At 37.1% G+C, this 18,796-nt stretch overlaps 1 protein-coding gene across 1 annotated transcript in view; it reads right to left on the minus strand.

The window, feature by feature from the left end:
- TTC6 (tetratricopeptide repeat domain 6) overlaps positions 1–18,796 on the minus strand; it is a 217,405-nt gene that overhangs the window by 33,302 nt on the left and 165,307 nt on the right. Inside the window, exons 16-21 of the mRNA XM_059055640.1 lie at positions 9,866–10,035; positions 6,827–6,947; positions 5,065–5,215; positions 2,327–2,409; positions 1,336–1,412; positions 743–903 (exon numbers count right to left, since the gene is read on the minus strand). Coding sequence (XP_058911623.1) covers positions 743–903; positions 1,336–1,412; positions 2,327–2,409; positions 5,065–5,215; positions 6,827–6,947; positions 9,866–10,035 — 763 coding nt within the window. The remainder of the gene's footprint in view (positions 1–742; positions 904–1,335; positions 1,413–2,326; positions 2,410–5,064; positions 5,216–6,826; positions 6,948–9,865; positions 10,036–18,796) is intronic.

The raw sequence follows: 18,796 nt of genomic DNA on the forward strand, positions 1-18,796 counted from the left end.
AATAAAACAAAAAAAGATATATTCAACTACATTAAAATTAAGACCCTCTGCTCATCAAAAGACATCATGAAGAAAATTTTAAAACCAGCCACAAATTGCAAGAGGATACATGACACACATGTAACCAACCAAGGACTAATACACAAGACTTATTTTTTTCAATGCCAAAAATCAATATGAACAAGACAAACAAAAATGTGTACAGCAAATTGATAGAACAGGAAATATAAGTGGCTATAAACATATAAAAAGATACCTCAACCTTTGCTCAAACTGAGAAATGTGAATTAAGACCATAATGAGACATTAGTTTTTATCCACCAAACTGATAAAAATAAAGTAGACAGCACCAGTTATTGCAGAGGATGGAGATCAATGAGAATACTCATACACTACAGGTGGGAGAATAAATTGGTACAACCCTATGGAACAATGTGCCATTTTCTTGAAAGTTAAACATTTACATTCTCTACATACCAGCAATGTTAACAGAAGACATGAAAAACAATATTATCCTTACTCTTCAGCAAAAAAAAAAAAAAAAAAAAGGAAACAACCCAAATATTAATTAACAGAAGAAACAATAAATAAATGGTATGGTTTAGTTTTGTAAAAAAAAAAAAAAAAAAAAAAAAAAAAATATATATATATATATATATATATATGTATGTAAGCAGTAATTCCAAGCACAATATAAAAATTTCATTAATAGGTTTAGTAAAAATTACTCAAGACTTTTCACCTTGTTCCTCTTGGCCTTCATTTGAGCTTTTGCTAATAGAGCATACATGGTGACCTCAGGCTTATTCAAAGTGATCCCATCTAAGACTTGAATGGCCTTGTCATGGTTCTCACAAAATGAATAAATGAGTGCTTGCTGTATAGGACTCAACTCAATGAGACCTAAAAGGAAAGGAAAATTTATCAATAACTTTGCCAAGTATCTAGGACTCAGAATATAATTATTTTAAGACAGTCAAGCAATTCAATAATCTATTTTTACAATATGAATTAATAAATCAATGATACTAAAATCTATTTACTGTCAACAAACAATAAGACATTCCAGCTACAAACAAACAAACAAAAAATAACAGCATAAGCCTGGTATTTCCTATAATAATCTCTCTCACAAAATTCACTAAGCTATGAAGCATTTTACAAATTGGTTACATACATATGAAACTGAAGTTTTAGTTTCAAAATCTAACTTTGACTTTCAAGTGAACCCTTCATGCTATCTATACAGAGCTACTGAAAATAGTATAAAAAATTTAAAGAAGTATTTCTTTTTAAATCAAGACAATATTATAATTTTACATTAATTATATTTACCTTCGGTCATTTCTGCTACTTGATAAATAGTGAACTTTGCAAGATCATAGCACTTCATCCTAAGAAGATATTGTCCTCTGGAAGAAATAACAGCTTTTTAATTCTAAGCAGTTAAAAATAATTTTTCTAAAATAAAGTTTTTTATACTCAGTTACTTAAAATTTTAAATTATAATACTTTTATTCATACTTATGTATGACAAAAACAATGTGAAAATTATAAATATTTTATGTAAGTCTAAATAGGCCAATTAGCGTGGAGATGTGAGAAGACAACAATTTAGGAAATGTGAAGCTGAAAGAAAAATAGTCAGATCTTTTTGTAATTATCGGCATTTAAAAAGTTATACTCTGTTGCTGAGAAATTTTAAAAGCTAAACACAGTTTAAGGGGAATACAAATGGAGAAGTATTTACATAAATTGTTAAAATGTGGTTCAAGAGTTAAAAGACAAGCAAGACCTTATCAGAAAGCATTGTTCCAGACCATTTTCCCATTTTCTGTAAATCCATTTCCCATGTTAGTAATTATATTTTTGGTAGTGATAACTCATAATTTGCAATGGGTCCTTTTATAGCAAGCTCTACTGCATTTGAAATACAATTCAATGTATCTTTTTTTTTTCTGCTGAATTATCTGAGGTTTATACTTGGTACCTCTGGGTACACAATCAAAATATATTACCTTACTTTCATGAGATCTGTGATAACTATCTAACCAGTAATCTAGAGAGGCCTCAAAAAACTTAAATGCAGACAGTTGTGTTTTGATGCAAGGACAGAACAAAGGGAAAGATCTGTTATCTTATATTATGAATTATCTTAAAGTTTAACAAAAACAACTATATCTGACTTGCTGGTTTGGAGATGGCCATTTCTGGGAGATTAAACGTAAAACAAGGAGGCTGGAAGGATCAAGAAAGAACTAAGGATTCCAACAGCCAGCTCAGATACTAAGTTATCCCAAGAAGAATTCTATTTCTATGCACATACCTTATTATATATAATTGGATTCTATCTGGCTGAAGGTGGATAGCACGAGATAACTCTCTTACTGCCTTTTTCAATTTGTGCAACTGTTGAGTGATAAACAGAAACTTAGCTCATAATAATACTGATTGCTTCCTTTATGATAGTTATTCCCTCCCACCCTTCAATACAGAAATTTTGCAGGAATCTCTCCTAATACACGTGTTTCTTAAGAATCATCAAAGCAAGTGGGATGCAGAGAAATTTAAAAAAAATTTATGAAGCAAAGTCTTTTTTTTAAAAATTATCTTTAAGTTTGAAGAATAATTACACAGATCCATAAATATATAGTTTTAAATATGATTATATCATATATTCTAGTTTGTTTTTCCTTTTTGTTTAGCTTTTCAGTTTTTCTCCCTCAACCATAACACCTTTTACACCAAACTTTACTCACGTTAATAAACTAGCCTGCAAAGGAATGTAAAATAAAAAGTAAAAGTCAATTCCACTTAAAAATAAGAGGAAAAACAAGCTTGCACATAATGAGTAAAATGAAGGAATAAAACAAAATACAACAATGATGAAAAAGATATCTGTTTAAAATCAATATACAGTGAAAAGTAAACAATGATTCTTTCCTTAATACTGGTTACAGAGCATAATCTGAATTTATACAAATTTTTACACATTGGGGAAATTACAAAAGGGGGAACTAAACACATCCCAGCAAAATGAACCTGGGACAACAAACGACTCCTCTTACTATGCTGACATGGTGATCAAAACATTTGTGCATGGAAGTAGACAATACCTGTTAAAATGGTACAAAGTGTTTGGAGGAAATAGTGGGTGGAGTCAAAAGAGGGAATTCAAAAGGAGGGAGTCTGAGACGTTTTTAAATAAATTTAAGAATTACTGTGGAACTTCAGGCCTGCTGCTTCTCAAGCTAACCCTGATCAGGTTGGTGTAATTAATAAACCACCTGTCATATGCCTGCATTGCTCCACCTGGTTCCAATCATACACAGCTATGCATTGAGGAAACCCTGACTGGGAATGATGGAAGCTCACTCTCTGGTCTTTACAAGTTTTCCTGGGGTTGGACTTCTCCAGGTAGCATTAGATTGGATTTACCCTGGAACCTAAACCCATACTGTAGGCATATATATTCTTCTATATACATACACAGGGTTTTTTTTGTCATTGTTTATCTACATGGGATCATACTGTATACACTTTAAAGTCTTCTAAATCTTGTTCTAGAATATCTCTTGGAAATCCCTCCAAATCACCTGGCATAATTCTAACTATTCTTTTTATTGACTATATAATACTCTCTAGTGTGAATACAACATAATTTATTCAACCATTACTGTGAAGAGGTTTTTGTCTCCTCAGAACAATGAGTCTTTGAATATATGTCCTTAAACCTTGATATTATGCCAGGTGCTTTGGTTTCTAAATATGCTCGGAGGAAATTCCAACTTCCCCATAAGGCCTCAGCTCCATCAACAGGGAGTGAAGCAAAAGGGCCACACACACTCCCCACCCCTTCCCAACACGGATCAAAAGCAAACCTGCCCTGGGGACAATACCAAAATGGCCCCAGGGTCTTCTGCTTCCATCATCAGGAAGGTAAGGACTTAGTCACACTGCATCCTGAGATGAAGACAATGAGAACAGAGCCTCTAGCAAACTCCCAATGGACATGCAGTGTGAGCAAGAAATGAACCTTTGTTATTTTAAGATGGTGATTTTGAAGTTTTATTTGTTGTTGTTTTCCACAGCATAACAGGCTATCCTGACTGAAACCAATGTGAGGAGAGGACTTGTAGGAGACAAGGGCAGAAAGGTAACAAGGAGCCAGTTCACATGAGCTCTCGTAGGCCTTTGGCTTTTGCAAGATTTGGCTTTTATTCTGAGCACAAAGGGAAGCTATTGAAGGGTTCCAGGCAAAGAAGTGACATAATCTGATTTATGTTTTAACAGGATCACTATGCTGCTGTTTTGAAAACCCATCAAAAAGGAATAAAGAACAGAAGCAAGAAGACCAGGAGGCTACTGCAATAACCCTCGTGAGAAATCAGTGTCTTGGACAGGACGGTTAGTGATGGAGCAGTAGAAAGGAATATCTATTTTGAAAGGTAGACACAACAGCTAACAGTCTTTGTCTCTGGAAAGTTCAAGTTGGTTGGAGTCAGAGAGAGCTCTTATTATTTACTATATTGTTTGAATGTTACACTAAGGATATATTATTTTTTTAATTTAAATAACTTGTAAATTTTAAACAAAATTTAAAGGAAAGTGTGAATGATTTGGACCCCATTCTATGCACAGATCTCATTCTATGAACTCACCCGTTCACTCACTCCTCATACACACACACACAAACCTGATGGACTCTAAAATGTTAACAGTAGTTATCTCTAGAGAATGAAATAATGGATGGTTTTAAATGTATTCTTATTTGCATACATATATTACATGTGGTAAAATATACATTGCTTTTGTAATAAGAAAAAAACCAGGCATTATTTTTTTTAAAAAAAGACAAAAATGCACACTTAATCAGAAGAGGATTTTTAAGTGGGTAATTATAGTTAACTATCAATATATCTATCTAATATGTATTGTTTATAAATGCATTAGGCTCTGTAATTAGCTGAAAAAGAATACATTGATATATTTTAAATTACATTGAACAAATATTCAAAAAATTAAAACATTTTAAAAAAATCAAAGTTCTCAAACCTTAAATACCTTATGATAGGCTTCTGCTCGACAAATATAGCTTTGAATATACATAGGGTCAAGTCTAATAGCCTCAGAAAAATACCGAGTGGCTTCAGTGTAGTTATCCAGGTGTAGTAGATATACGAGGCCAATATTTATATAAGCCAAAATAATGGTTCTAAACAAAATGAGAAAGCAAAATATTCTTAGACATTTTAATTATTCCAGATGTTCTCCAATCATAAATGAACCTAATGAAATACATACATCAAGCTATACCAAGGTTCTTTCTCAATGTTTTCCTAAAGCAAAATAAATTAGTTAAATACTTTCTATTAAAAATTATAAACACCTTTATGAAATCCTTAGTTAGGAAGAAACATTTGTAGAGTCTGTCCTAGGTACTGATTTCCTGAAGTCTCCTAGATTCTTAGCAATACTGCTACTTGATAAATAGTGAATAATAAACAGTGAATTCTTCCTTGACTTAATCTTGACTTATCTTGGATAGCAAGCTTAGTTTTCCTCAACTCAAAGGTTCTTGCCTCAAGCTAGGTTATATTCGCCAAGAGAAAGGGTGAGGAACAGTGAGAAAGGGCAATATTCTCGAGGCTTAGGGTTAAAAATCCTCTCCACAGGGCTTCCCTGGTGGCGCAGTGGTTGAGAGTCCACCTGCCGATGCAGGGGACATGGCTTCGTGCCCCAGTCCAGGAAGATCCCACACACCGTGGAGCGGCTGGGCCCGTGAGAGGCCCACGTACCGCACACACACACACAAAAAAATCCTCTCCACAGAGGTATTAACCCAGTTGCTTTTCTATATCAAATAAAAGCTGTTTTTCTCTCTTAGAATCAAACAATTTTCAATGTAGCAATAACCTTAGAAATTATTTGTTCCATGCCTCTATTTCAAAATGAGGAAACTACACATTCTGTATCCCAACTGCACAGAAGCCCTGACCCTTTTGCCGACTGCCCACTTTCTGGCTTTCTGCAACTGAAACTCATTTCTTTCCCTTCCTGACTCAAAAATATCCCAAAGAAAACCACTGTGGCCATTGCGGAGCCATGTTCCATGACTTTTCCCAAGTCAAGTTCAAAGTTTACCTTAAATAAGCTAAGCAAGCAGTCTGCCAGTTGGCACAGGATGGGCATGATTTGTTACTCTTTCTGACACCTTCCATTTTAAAGAATACTTCTTTGGAAAGAAGAGGAATTATTTAATTAAATTCTACTTTTTACAGCCTGGCTTTCTGACTAGTGTACGTAACTTTCAGTCTGTTCCTTCCTGAACCTGTGTTCTAATGGTATTTGCTTTTTTATTTTGCTTTACTAAACAAAATGTAGTCAGAAGTTCTAAATAGAGGATTTCTTCCCACTGAGTCATATATTGTGCCTAGCAACAATATATCAAGCAAATATTTTGCCATTATTTTAAAACTTGATGACAATTTTCCATGAACTTAACTTCAGAAAGTTTTAACCTGGGCATCCCCAAACTGCTCTTAATTACTGGTTGATTTTGCTATCCTTGTATTTAAACGCCTCTCAAATCCATTCAATCTCTGAAGTTTGCAAAAGTATTTGAGGCAAACAGATATTGAGAATAGTTCTTATTTTAAAAGTAATCTTATTTTCAGAGGTAGTATTCTAATTCTAGGATGACTTCATAATTGTCTCGTTTTTACAACATTATTAATGATGAGGGGAGAAAGCTTTTTCTTTCACCTTGGTATTCTCTTGATTTTATATAAAAGTGAAATCAGTAAGAATAAAAGGGAAAACATACCTTTCTAGAGAAATAACAGCTTCAAAGTCACAAATTGCCAGCAACCAAAGTTTTAGATTCACATAGAGTATGCCCCGATGTAGAAAACAACTAAGATTCTCATAGCCATCATTTATGAGAGCTTAAAAATAAAGGTATATATCTTATTTAGGTTCTGAACAAACATATCTGAGTTATATTTTAGCCTATGCCCCTTCCTACTGCTTATTCTTATTTTTTTTAACATTACATAAAATAAAACATATCTATAATGAGTGTACTTATTTGGTGAGTAAAAAATAGTACTCACATTAAAAAGTGTATTTGTTTATAAGGAACAATGTGACTATTATGGTTCACAAACTCATTAGAGCTGGAAGAAATACTGGTATTAATCTAGGATAGTCCACTCACTTTACAGATGAAGAGATTAAGGTCCAAAGGGGCCAGGTACAGTGACCATGCAAATCAATGGCAAAGATGGGTCTAGAATCTAACCTCTGATCCATTGCAGTCAGAAAGGTGCCATTGCCCTTGATGGCTTGCTATTATCTGGAATATAGGAAGGCATCATTACTGGCCAAAGAACAAGAACAAGTTCTGGTACAAACCCAGACTAGGGCAGACAGCAGAGGTCAGGTTTATACACATAAACCAGGAAGGGCAGCTCAAAGAGGCTACTCCAATTGCAAGCAGACCTTGGAGTTAAGGCAGGCAACTTGACTGCGCGTATCCCAAAGAACAGAAGCATGGAGCAAAAATAACCTCCTCTCAGGACTGCAGGCATGTGGCTCTCATCAGTGACCAGTCTAGCAGTCTAGAGGTTATCTCACGTCTCCTCACTTGCTGATTCCCCCTCAACTTTCAAAAACATGCCATGAATTAGATGAGATTTTTACATTTGATCCACATCACCCAAGCTTCTCAAGCTAAAAAGGGAAAGTTCTGCAAAAAATGTACATAATGTTCACAGCCTGGGACACAAATATGCACAATGCTAGATTTGGGGAAGTATTCCTAGTGTAAGCAGTGATCATACAGATTAAGTAATCACTTGAAGGCCATTTGACTGCTCAGTTCACAGTATGACTGTCTAGCAAGGAGAAAAATAGCTGCAGTTGGTTAGTTGGTTGCTCTAGAAAAATAGAAACCTTTTTTAAAATTTATATTTTTTTAAACTTTTGAGTCTTATTTTTTTTTTCATACAGCAGGTTATTAGTCATCAGTTTTATACACATCAGTGTATACATGTCAATCCCAATCACCCAATTCATCACACCACCTCCACCACCACCCCGCTGCTTTCCCCCCTTGGTGTCCATACGAGAAACATTCTTCTTGAGGAAACAAAAATATTAGAATTACTTATCCTCTCTGTGCTTCGGTTTTCTCATCAGTAAAATGGGGATGATAGTAGTACCTACCTCATAGCATTATTCTGAAGAGTAATTGAGACACTCCATATATAGCATTTAGAATAGTGTTTGGCTATAGTGAAATGCCTAATGAATGTTAGATATTATTATTAGCTTAGAAAAATATATTGAGGGTCCTTTTTGATTGTGAGAGATAAAACTCCTTCGGCAATCCTATAGGAAAAGATTGAGGCTAAAATAAAGCTGGTCTGCTCTGAATAATTAAATAACAAGGATCTGTACTACTGTGATAGCCTAGAAAAGAGTGGGTGAAGAGCCCAAAACTTGGAGAAGAGGGAAATACGAGAAAGCAGTTTTTAGGAAGACCAGGAAGAAAGGGGTTTAGCCAGATAGCAGATGGACAGGGCTGACAGAGACCAATAAAAGATAAACTTACAGAAATAAGGGTGTTTAACCTTCAAATTTAAATTATCTGTGCTAACTTTATCCTCTGAACCCTAAAACATTTAGTAACAGATGGTAGCTGTGAGCAGTGAATTGGTGAACCAAAATGGAGACTCAATCAGACAGCAGAAATTAGGTACAAAGATTCCAAGAGAATTGAACAGGAATCCTCAGTTCTCTCTTCTAGGAATCCTTGGAAATAGAAGGGAGGGCACTAGACTCCTCTCAGCACATAGGATGGGCTTTGAGTTATTTTATTTGAATATTCAGGGGAAGGGTGACCTCAGAAGGCAAACGGATTTAGAGATATCAAGAAACAATCATCTTTTGGAGTTGCCTTGTGGTCTAGTGGTTAGGATTTGGCACTTTCACTGCTATGGCCTGGGTTCAATCCCTGGTCAGGGAACTGAAATCCCACAAGACGCAAAGCACTGCCAAAGGAAAAAAAGGAGAATCAATCATCTTAGATTGCCTCCCCTGAGGAGCTATGTATTCTCTTCCTAAGAGTCTAGTGGTCTCCTTAATCTCTAGATTCTGCCTCATCTAGGATGTTGGGATTCTAGCACTTTGCACCCAGGTGAACACAGCCATGTTTGGAGTGTTGGTCTCTGGCTAGAATTTGCCAGTCAGGATGGGCTCATTTATTCAGCTGGACACTGTTTACTGAGCACTTATTCTACGCCCAGAATTGTGGAAATATTCATATACCAAGAATGCACTGGTACAGGGTAAAGTGGAAATGGCCACTTTTAGCTGTTGGCATCCTCTTACTGAGGATTCTCAAAGCCCATTTTTAGTCTAAGGGTTACAAAACTCTGAATTTGACTAATCCATGGGCTGGGTCTATGGAGTAGGACACAGCCCACCAGAAAAAATCACTGCCATTTTTGCAAGACAACTAAGAAATAGGACTGGATTTCCATAAATAGCCTCAGAACTTCATATATAGAAAGAGATTTCTTTGATATGATATTCTCTCTTTGTCACAGTTGTACACACGTAAACACACACACACTCACACACACTAAAAGGGAATATTAGAAACACTTTTAGCTAAATTATTGTAGCTTTAAGTATAAATAAATATATATGCTATATAAATATATATAAGTATATATATATAAATGTATAATAATATACATATTACATTAGTCATCCCACATTAGTATTCCACTCCATGAAAGTGAGCTGTTGAACCTCAGATTAAATTCCCATGTATTTGCCATTAAAGGTGAAGTACCTGAAACACTATAATCCTGCAGTGCTCTTAGAGGGTTACTCTTCCTAAATAAGCAGGCTCTGTAATACAATGCTAACCAGTTATTAGGATCTAAGTGAATTGCAGTAGAAAGATCTTGAGTTGCTTGCTTATAAAAGTGCTGTTTAAAATATACTCTCCCTCGATATGTCCTAGAAAAAGAAAAAAATTCATTTTAACATGTACTGCAAAATAGAAATTTTCTCATTTTGGCGAACTTATACAACTAATTTTATATTTGAATAACAACTTGTGATTATCTCTTTGCTTCCCAGGAAAGTTTAGTCATAATGTTAATAGCAAAAAGGATATGGACATTTTATAAATAAATATATAAATATATAATAAAATACTTTATGCTTATTGATATTATATATTAATTATATATATGATTAATAATTATTATTATATTTCTTACATTTATCAGAGAGGTGTGTCAGTAAAATAAATGAGGCACCCAAGAATCACTGAAGATACACCCCCAAAAATGGGAGGCTGGTCTATCTGCAAGGGTAAAAGCATCAGTTTTTTGGGTTTTTTTTTTTTTTTTTGCGGTACACGGCCCTCTCACTGTTGTGGCCTCTCCCGTTGCGGAGCACAGGCTCCGGAAGCGCAGGCTCAGCGGCCATGGCTCACGGGCCCAGCCGCTCCGCGGCATGTGGGATCTTCCCAGACTGGGGCACGAACCCGTGTCCCCTGCATCAGCAGGCGGACTCTCAACCACTGCGCCACCAGGGAAGCCCTGCATCAGTTTTATGAGTTGAATTCTATCTCCATTAACTTCTGACTTCAATTTCGAAATTTTTATTGACCTATATCAACTCTGAAAATCTCATCTTCGATCACTTAATAATGTAAAACAAATCAGTTTTTACAGCTAAAATTAAAAAGACAATTAAGAAAAAACAGGAAGAATAAGCTAGTAGGTTGCCTGCTCTGAAGAAGTTAAATCCAGGGGGAGGAAAACAGATGTTCAAGAAGGTTATAGTATGAAAACAATGGTAATTTGGAAAAAAGAGTACAGCAAGTAACAGAGGTCTTTCAAAAGCACTAAGCATCCTAAGACTCAGGATATTTTATTGTGGAGCAAAATATTTTTTTTTTTTTTTTTTTTTTTTTTTTTGGCGGTATGCGGGCCTCTCACTGTTGTGGCCTCTCCCGTTGCGGAGCACAGGCTCCGGACGCGCAGGCCTAGCGGCCATGGCTCACGGGCTTAGTTGTTCCGCGGCATGTGGGATCTTCCCGGACCAGGGCACGAACCCGTGTCTCCTGCATTGGCAGGCGGATTCTCAACCACTGCGCCACCAGGGAAGCCCGCAAAATATTTTTTTACCCCACATATAAGAAATGTCTTATGTGGTTTCTAATGAATATAAGAATCTTACTTTTATTTTTAATAATTTCTGATTGCTAAAGACTATTACTAATTATTTCTAAGTATATATATGATTCTGAACTTAAAATCTTACAGAATAAAACATTACTAATATTTTTTGTAGGATACCATTAAGTCATGTCAATTCCTCAAACACACTGACTTTTGCATCCATTCCTTCTTTCATTTCTACTGCCTCAATACTGAAGACCCTCATCAGATCACATCTGGGCTACTACTTTATTCCATTCTTATCTCTAGAGTGATGAGATTTGAACATCAGCTAATAAAGATCACTTTTCTTAAAAACTTTCAACAGCCCCCAATTGACAATGGGATAAGGCTGAATTCTTTAAAAAGGCATATAAGGCCTCCCATAAGATAACACCACATTATAACACCTTGAATTAACCTTCTGTTCTTCTCCAACTAATCTGATGCCTTCCTGCAAGTAATCCCCCTTTAAGTCAAGAAGTAGACAACCAGAATAGAGTAACAAGTGATGAATTTTTAAAGAGCTTCCAAAAAGTTTGTCCTCCCTTCAAATGGCTGCAAGCTGAGATAATGTTAGAAGTAAGTTATTTCAAACTTTCAAAGAACAAAAATTATCCAATCCTAAAGGACATGTTTCTAATAAAAGAAAAAGATGAAAGACTTAATTCATTTTGAGAAAATAGCCAAATCCTGAAATCAAATCTGACTATGAAATTAGTGAACAATCTTACTATGAATATAGATGAAAAACTCTTAAAGTGAAGACAAAGCAAATTCAGTATTGTTTAATAATATTTTATCTAAAAATATATGATGGCCAAGAGGCATTTATTCTTCAAAATTAGAAAGCCTATTACCATGAAATTCTTATACGTAGATCATAGGAAAGAAATTTAAACAGGAATAAAGAGATACTCCCTTCAAATAATTAAAGAATAAATGGCTCAAAAATTACAACTGTGATGTTTCTTGGTAAAAGTCAAAGGCATGGAGGGGGAAGCTCCGGAGCCGCGGAGGACAGCTCAGCCACAGAGTGCGGAGGGCAAAGTGGAGAGATTCCCGCAGTGGATTGGTGCCGACCGGCACTCACCAGCCCGAGAGGCATGTCTGCTCCCCCGCCGGAGTGGGCGGGAGCCGGGAGCTGAGGCTCGGGCTTCAGTCGGATCCCAGGGAAAGGTCTGGAGTTGGCAGAATGAAAACAGCCTGAAGGTGTACTGCGCCACGGCTAGCCGGAAGGGAGTCCGGTTGAAGTCTGGAGCTGCCGAAGAGGCAAGAGACCTTTTCTTCCCTCTTTGCTTCCTGGGCGCGAGGAGAGGGGATTAAGAGCACCGCGTAAAGGAGCTCCACAAATGGGCGCGAGCCGCGGCTGTCGGCACGGACAGTAGAGACGGGTGTGGGACGCTAAGGTTGCTGCTGCTGCCGCCACCAAGAGGCCTGTGTGTGAGCACTGGTCACTCTCCACACCAGCCCTCCCGGGAGCCCGTGCAGCCCGCCACTGCCGGGGTCCCGGGATTCAGGGACAGCTTCCCCGGGAGAACGCGTGGCGCGCCTTGGGCCTGTGCAGTGTCACGTTGGCCTCTGCCGCGGTGGACTCACCCCGCACCCGTGCCACTCCCTCCCCCCAGCCTGAGTAAGCCGGAGCCCCTGAATCAACTGCTCCTTTAACCCCGTCCAGTGTGAGCGAAGGGCAGACGCCCTCGGACGACCTACACGCAGAGGCAGGGCCAAGTCCAAAGCTGAACCCCAGGAGCTGTGCGAACAAAGAGGAGAGGGGGAGGTCTCTCTCAGCAGCCTCAGAAGTGGTGGATTAAAGCTCCACAATCAACTTGAAGTGCCCTGAATCTGTGGAAAACCTGAATAGACAACAAATCATCCCAAGTTGAGGAGGTGGACTTTGGGAGCAAGATATACTATTATTTTCCCCTTTTTTTCTTTTTGTGAATGTGTGTGTGCTGCTGTGTGAGATTTTGTCTGTAGAGCTTTGCTTTCACCATTTGTCCTAGGGTTAGACCGACCCATTTTTCTGTTTTTTAATAGAAATTTTTCTTCTTAATAATTATTTTTTATTTTAATAACTATACTTTATCCTACTTTATTTTGTCTTCTCCCTTTCTTTCTTCCTTTCTTCCTTCCTTTCTTCCCTCCTTCCCTCCTTTCTTCCTTCCTTCCTCCCTTCCTCTCTTCCTTCCTCCCTTTCTTCCTCTCCACCTTCCTTCCTTTCTTGATTTTTTCCTTCCTTCATTTCTTCCTTCCTTCCCTCCCTCCCTCCTTCTTTCCTTTCTATTTTTTCTTCCTTTTATTTTCAGCCGTGTGGATTAAAGGACCTTGGCGCCCCAGCCAGGCACCAGGGCTGTGTCTCTGAGGTGGGAGAACCAACCTCAAGACACTAGTCCACAAGAGACCTCCCAGCTCCATGCAATACCAAATGGCGAAAATCTCCCAGAGATCTCCATCTCAACACCAAGACCCAGCTTCACTCAAGGACCAGCAACGAACAGTGCTGGAAACCCTATCCCCAACAAAGAGCAAGACAGGTCTACAGCCCCATCCATTAGCAGAGAGGCTGCCTAAAATCATAATAAGGCTAGCAACATCCCCAAACACACTACCAGACGTGGACCTGCCCACCAGAAAGACAAGATCAAGCCTCATCCACCAGAACAGAGGCACTAGTCTCCCCAACTAGGGAACCTACTCAACCCACTGAACCAACCTTAGCCACTGGGGACAGCCACCAAAAACAACGGGGACTACGAACCTGCAGCCTGCAAAAAGGAGACTCCAAACACAGTAAGATAAGCGAAATGAGAAGACAGAAAAACACACAGCAGATGAAGGAGCAAGATAAAAACACACCAGACCTAACAAATGAAGGGCAAATAGGCAGTCTACCTGAAAAAGAATTCAGAATAATGATGGTGAAGATGATGCAAAATCTTGGAAATAGAATAGACAAATTGCAAGAAACAGTTAACAAGGACCTAGAAGAAATAAAGAGGAAGCAAGTAACAATGAGCAAAACAATAAATGAAATGAAAAATACTCTAGATGGGATCAATAGCAGAATAACTGAGGCAGAAGGACTGATAAGTGACCTGGAAGATAAAATAGTGGAAATAACTGCAGAGCAGAAGAAAGAAAAAAGAATGAAAAGAACTAAGGACAGTCTCAGAGAACTCTGGGACAACATTAAACGCACCAACATTCGAATTATAGGGGTCCCAGAAGAAGAAGAGAAAAAGAAAGGGACTGAGAAAATATTTGAAGAGATTATAGTTGAAAACTGCCCTAATATAGGAAAGGAAATAGTCAATCAAGTCCAGGAAGCACAGAGAGTCCCATACAGGATAAACCCAAGGATAAACACACCAAGACACATAATAAACTATGAAAAATTAAATACAAAGAAAACATATTAAAAGCAGCAAGGGAAAAACAACAAATAACACACAAGGGAATCCCCATAAGGTTAACATCTGATCTTTCAGCAGAAACCCTACAAGCCAGAAGGGAGTGGCAGGACATATTTAAAATGATGAAGGAAAAAAACCTACAACCAAGATTACTCTACCCAGAAAGGATCTCATTCAGATTCGATGGAGAAATTAAAACCTTTACAGACAAGCAAAAGCTGAGAGAGTTCAGCACCACCAAACCAGCTCTACAACAAATGCTAAAGGAACTTCTCTAAGCAAGAAACACAAGAGAAGGAAAAGACCTACAAGAACAACCCGAAACAATTAAGTAAATGGTAATAGGAACATACATATCGATAATTACATTAATGTAAATGGATTAAATGCTCCCACCAAAAGACACAGACTGGCTGAATGGATACAAAAACAGGACCTATATATATGCTGTCTACAAGAGACCCACATCAAACCTAGGGACACATACAGACTGAAAGTGAGGGGATGGAAAAAGATATTCCATGCAAATGGAAATCAGAAGAAAGCTGGAGTAGCAATTCTCATATCAGACAAAATAGACTTTAAAATAAAAACTATTACAAGAGACAAAGAAGGACACTACATAATGATCAAGGGATCGATCCATGAAGAAGATATAACAATTGTAAATATTTATGCACCCAACATAAGGGCACCTCAATACATAAGGCAAATACAAACAGCCATAAAAGGGGAAATCGACAGTAACACAATTATAGTAGGGGACTTTAACACCCACTTTCACCAATGGACTGATCATCCAAAATGAAAATAAATAAGGAAACACAGGTTTAAATGATACATTATACAAGATGGATTTACTTGATATTTATAGGACATTCCATCCAAAAACAACAGAATACACATTTTTCTCAAGTGCCCATGGAACATTCTCCAGGATAGATCATATCTTGGGTCACAAATCTAGCCTTGGAAAATTTAAGAAAATTGAAATCGTATCAAGTATCTTTTCTGACCACAATGCTATGAGACTAGATATCAATTACAGGAAAAGATCTGTAAAAAATACAAACACATGGAGGCTAAACAATACACTACTTAATAACGAAGTGATCACTGAAGAAATCAAAGAGGAAATCAAAAAGTACTTAGAAACAAATGACAGTGGAGACACGACAACCGAAAACCTATGGGATACAGCAAAAGCAGTTCTAAGAGGGAAGTTATAGCAATACAATCATACCTTAAGAAACAGGAAGCATCTCGAATAAACAACTTAACTTTGCACCTAAAGCAATTAGAGAAGGCAGAACAAAAGAACCCCAAATTTAGCAGAAGGAAAGAAATCATAAAGATCAGATCAGAAATAAATGAAAAAGAAATGAAGGAAACAATAGCAAAGATCAATAAAAGTAAAAGCTGGTTCTTCGAGAAGATAAATAAAATTGATAAACCATTAGCCAGACTCATCAAGAATAAAAGGGAGAAGATTCTAATCAATAGAATTAGAAATGAAAAAGGAGATATAACAACTGACACTGCAGAAATACAAAAGATTATTAGAGATCACTACAAGCAACTGTATGCCAATAAAATGGACAACCTGGAAGAAATGGACAAATTCTTAGAAATGCACAACCTGCCGAGACTGAACCAGGAAGAAATAGAAAATATGAACAGACCTATCACAAGCACTGAAATTGAAACTGTGATTCAAAATCTTCCAACAAACAAAAGCCCAGGACCAGATGGCTTCACAGGCGAATTCTATCAAACATTTAGAGAAGAGCTAACACCTATCCTTCATAGCAGAGGGAGGAACATTCCCAAACTCATTCTATGAGGCCACCATCACCCTGATACCAAAACCAGACAAAGACGTCACAAAGAAAGAAAACTACAGGCCAATATCACTGATGAACATAGATACAAAAATCCTCAACAAAATACTAGCAAACAGAATCCGACCGCACATTAAAAGGATCATACACCATGATCAAGTGGGGTTTATTCCAGGAATGCAAGGATTCTTCAATATACGCAAATCAATCAACGTGATACACCATATCAAAAAAACTGAAGGAGAAAACACCATATGATTAACTCAATAGATGCAGAGAAAGCTTTTGACAAAATTCAACACCCGTTTATGATAAAAACCCTGCAGAAAGTAGGCATAGAGGGAACTTTCCTCAACATAATAAAGGCCATATATGACAAACCCACAGCTAACATCATTCTCAATGGTGAAAAACTGAAACCATTTCCACTAAGATCAGGAACAAGACAAGGTTGCCCACTCTCACCACTCTTATTCAACCTAGTTTTGGAAGTGCTAGCCACAGCAATCAGAGAAGAATGAGAAATAAAAGGAATCCAAATCAGAAAAGAAGAAGTAAAGCTGTCACTGTTTGCAGATGACATGATATGATACTATACATAGAGAATCCAAAGGATGTTACCAGAAAACTACTAGAGCTAATCAATGAATTTGGTAAAGTAGCAGGATACAAAATTAATGCACAGAAATCTCTGGCATTCTTATACACTAATGATGAAAAATCTGAGAATGAAATTAAGAAAACACTCCCATTTACCATTGCAACAAAAGAATAAAATATCTAGGAATAAACCTACCTAAGGAGACAAAAGACTTGTATGCAGAAAACTATAAGACACTGATGAAAGAAATTAAAGATGATACAAATAGGTGGAGAAATATACCATGTTCTTGGATTGGAAGAATCAACATTGTGAAAATGACTCTACTACCCAAAGCAATCTACAGATTCAATGCTATTCCTCTCAAATTACCACTGGCATTTTTTACAGAACTAGAACAAAAAATTTCACAATTTGTATGGAAATACAAAAGACCCCGAATAGGCAAAGCAATCTTGAGAACGAAAAATGGAGCTGGTGGAATCAGGCTCCCTGACTTCAGACTATACTACAAGGCCACAGTAATCAAGACAGTATGGTACTGGCACAAAAACAGAAATATAGATCAATGGAACAGGATAGAAAACACAGAGATAAACCCACACACATATGGTCACCTTATCTTTGATAAAGGAGGGAAGGATATACAGTGGAGAAAAGACAGCCTCTTCAATAAGTGGTGCTGGGAAAACTGGACAGCTACATGTAAAAGTATGAAGTTAGAACACTCCCTAACACCACACACAAAAATAAACTCAATATGGGTTAAAGACCTAAACGTAAGGCCAGACACTATCAAACTCTTACAGGAAAACATAGGCAGAATACTCTCTGACATAAATCACAGCAAGATCCTTTTTGACCCATCTCCTAGAGAAATGGAAATAAAAACAAAAATAAACAAATGGGACCTAATGAAACTTAAAAGATTTTGCACAGCAAAGGATACCATAAACAAGACCAAAAGACAACCCTCAGAATGGGAGAAAATATTTGCAAATGAAGCAACTGACAAAGGATTAATATCCAAAATTTATAAGCAACTCATGCAGCTCAATAACAAAAAAACAAACAACCCAATCCAAAAATGGGCAGAAGAACTAAATAGACATTTCTCCAAAGAAGATATACAGATTGCCAACAAACACATGAAAGAATGCTCAACATCATTAATCATTAGAGAAATGCAAATCAAAACTACAATGAGATATCATCTCACACCAGTCAGATTGGCCATCATCAAAAACTCTAGAAACAATAAATGCTGGAGAGGGTGTGGAGAAAAGGGAACACTCTTGCACTGCCGGTGGGAATGTAAATTGATACAGCCACTATGGAGAACAGTATGGAGGTTCCTTAAAAAACAACAAATAGAACTACCATACGACCCAGCACTCCCACTACTGGGCATATACCCTGAGAAAACCATAATTCAAAAAGAGTCATGTACCAAAATGTTTATTGCAGCTCTATTTACAATAACCAGGACATGGAAGCAACCTACGTGTCCATCAACAGATGAATGGATAAAGAAGATGTGGCATATATATACAATGGAATATTACTCAGCCATAAAAAGAAATGAAACTGAGTCATTTATAATGAGGTGGATGGACCTGGAGTCTGTCATACAGAGTGAAGTAAGTCAGAAGGAGAAAAACAAATACCGTGTGCTAACACATATATATG

The sequence above is a fragment of the Kogia breviceps genome, chromosome 3 (genome assembly GCF_026419965.1).
Source record: "Kogia breviceps isolate mKogBre1 chromosome 3, mKogBre1 haplotype 1, whole genome shotgun sequence".
Lineage (NCBI taxonomy): Eukaryota > Metazoa > Chordata > Mammalia > Artiodactyla > Physeteridae > Kogia > Kogia breviceps.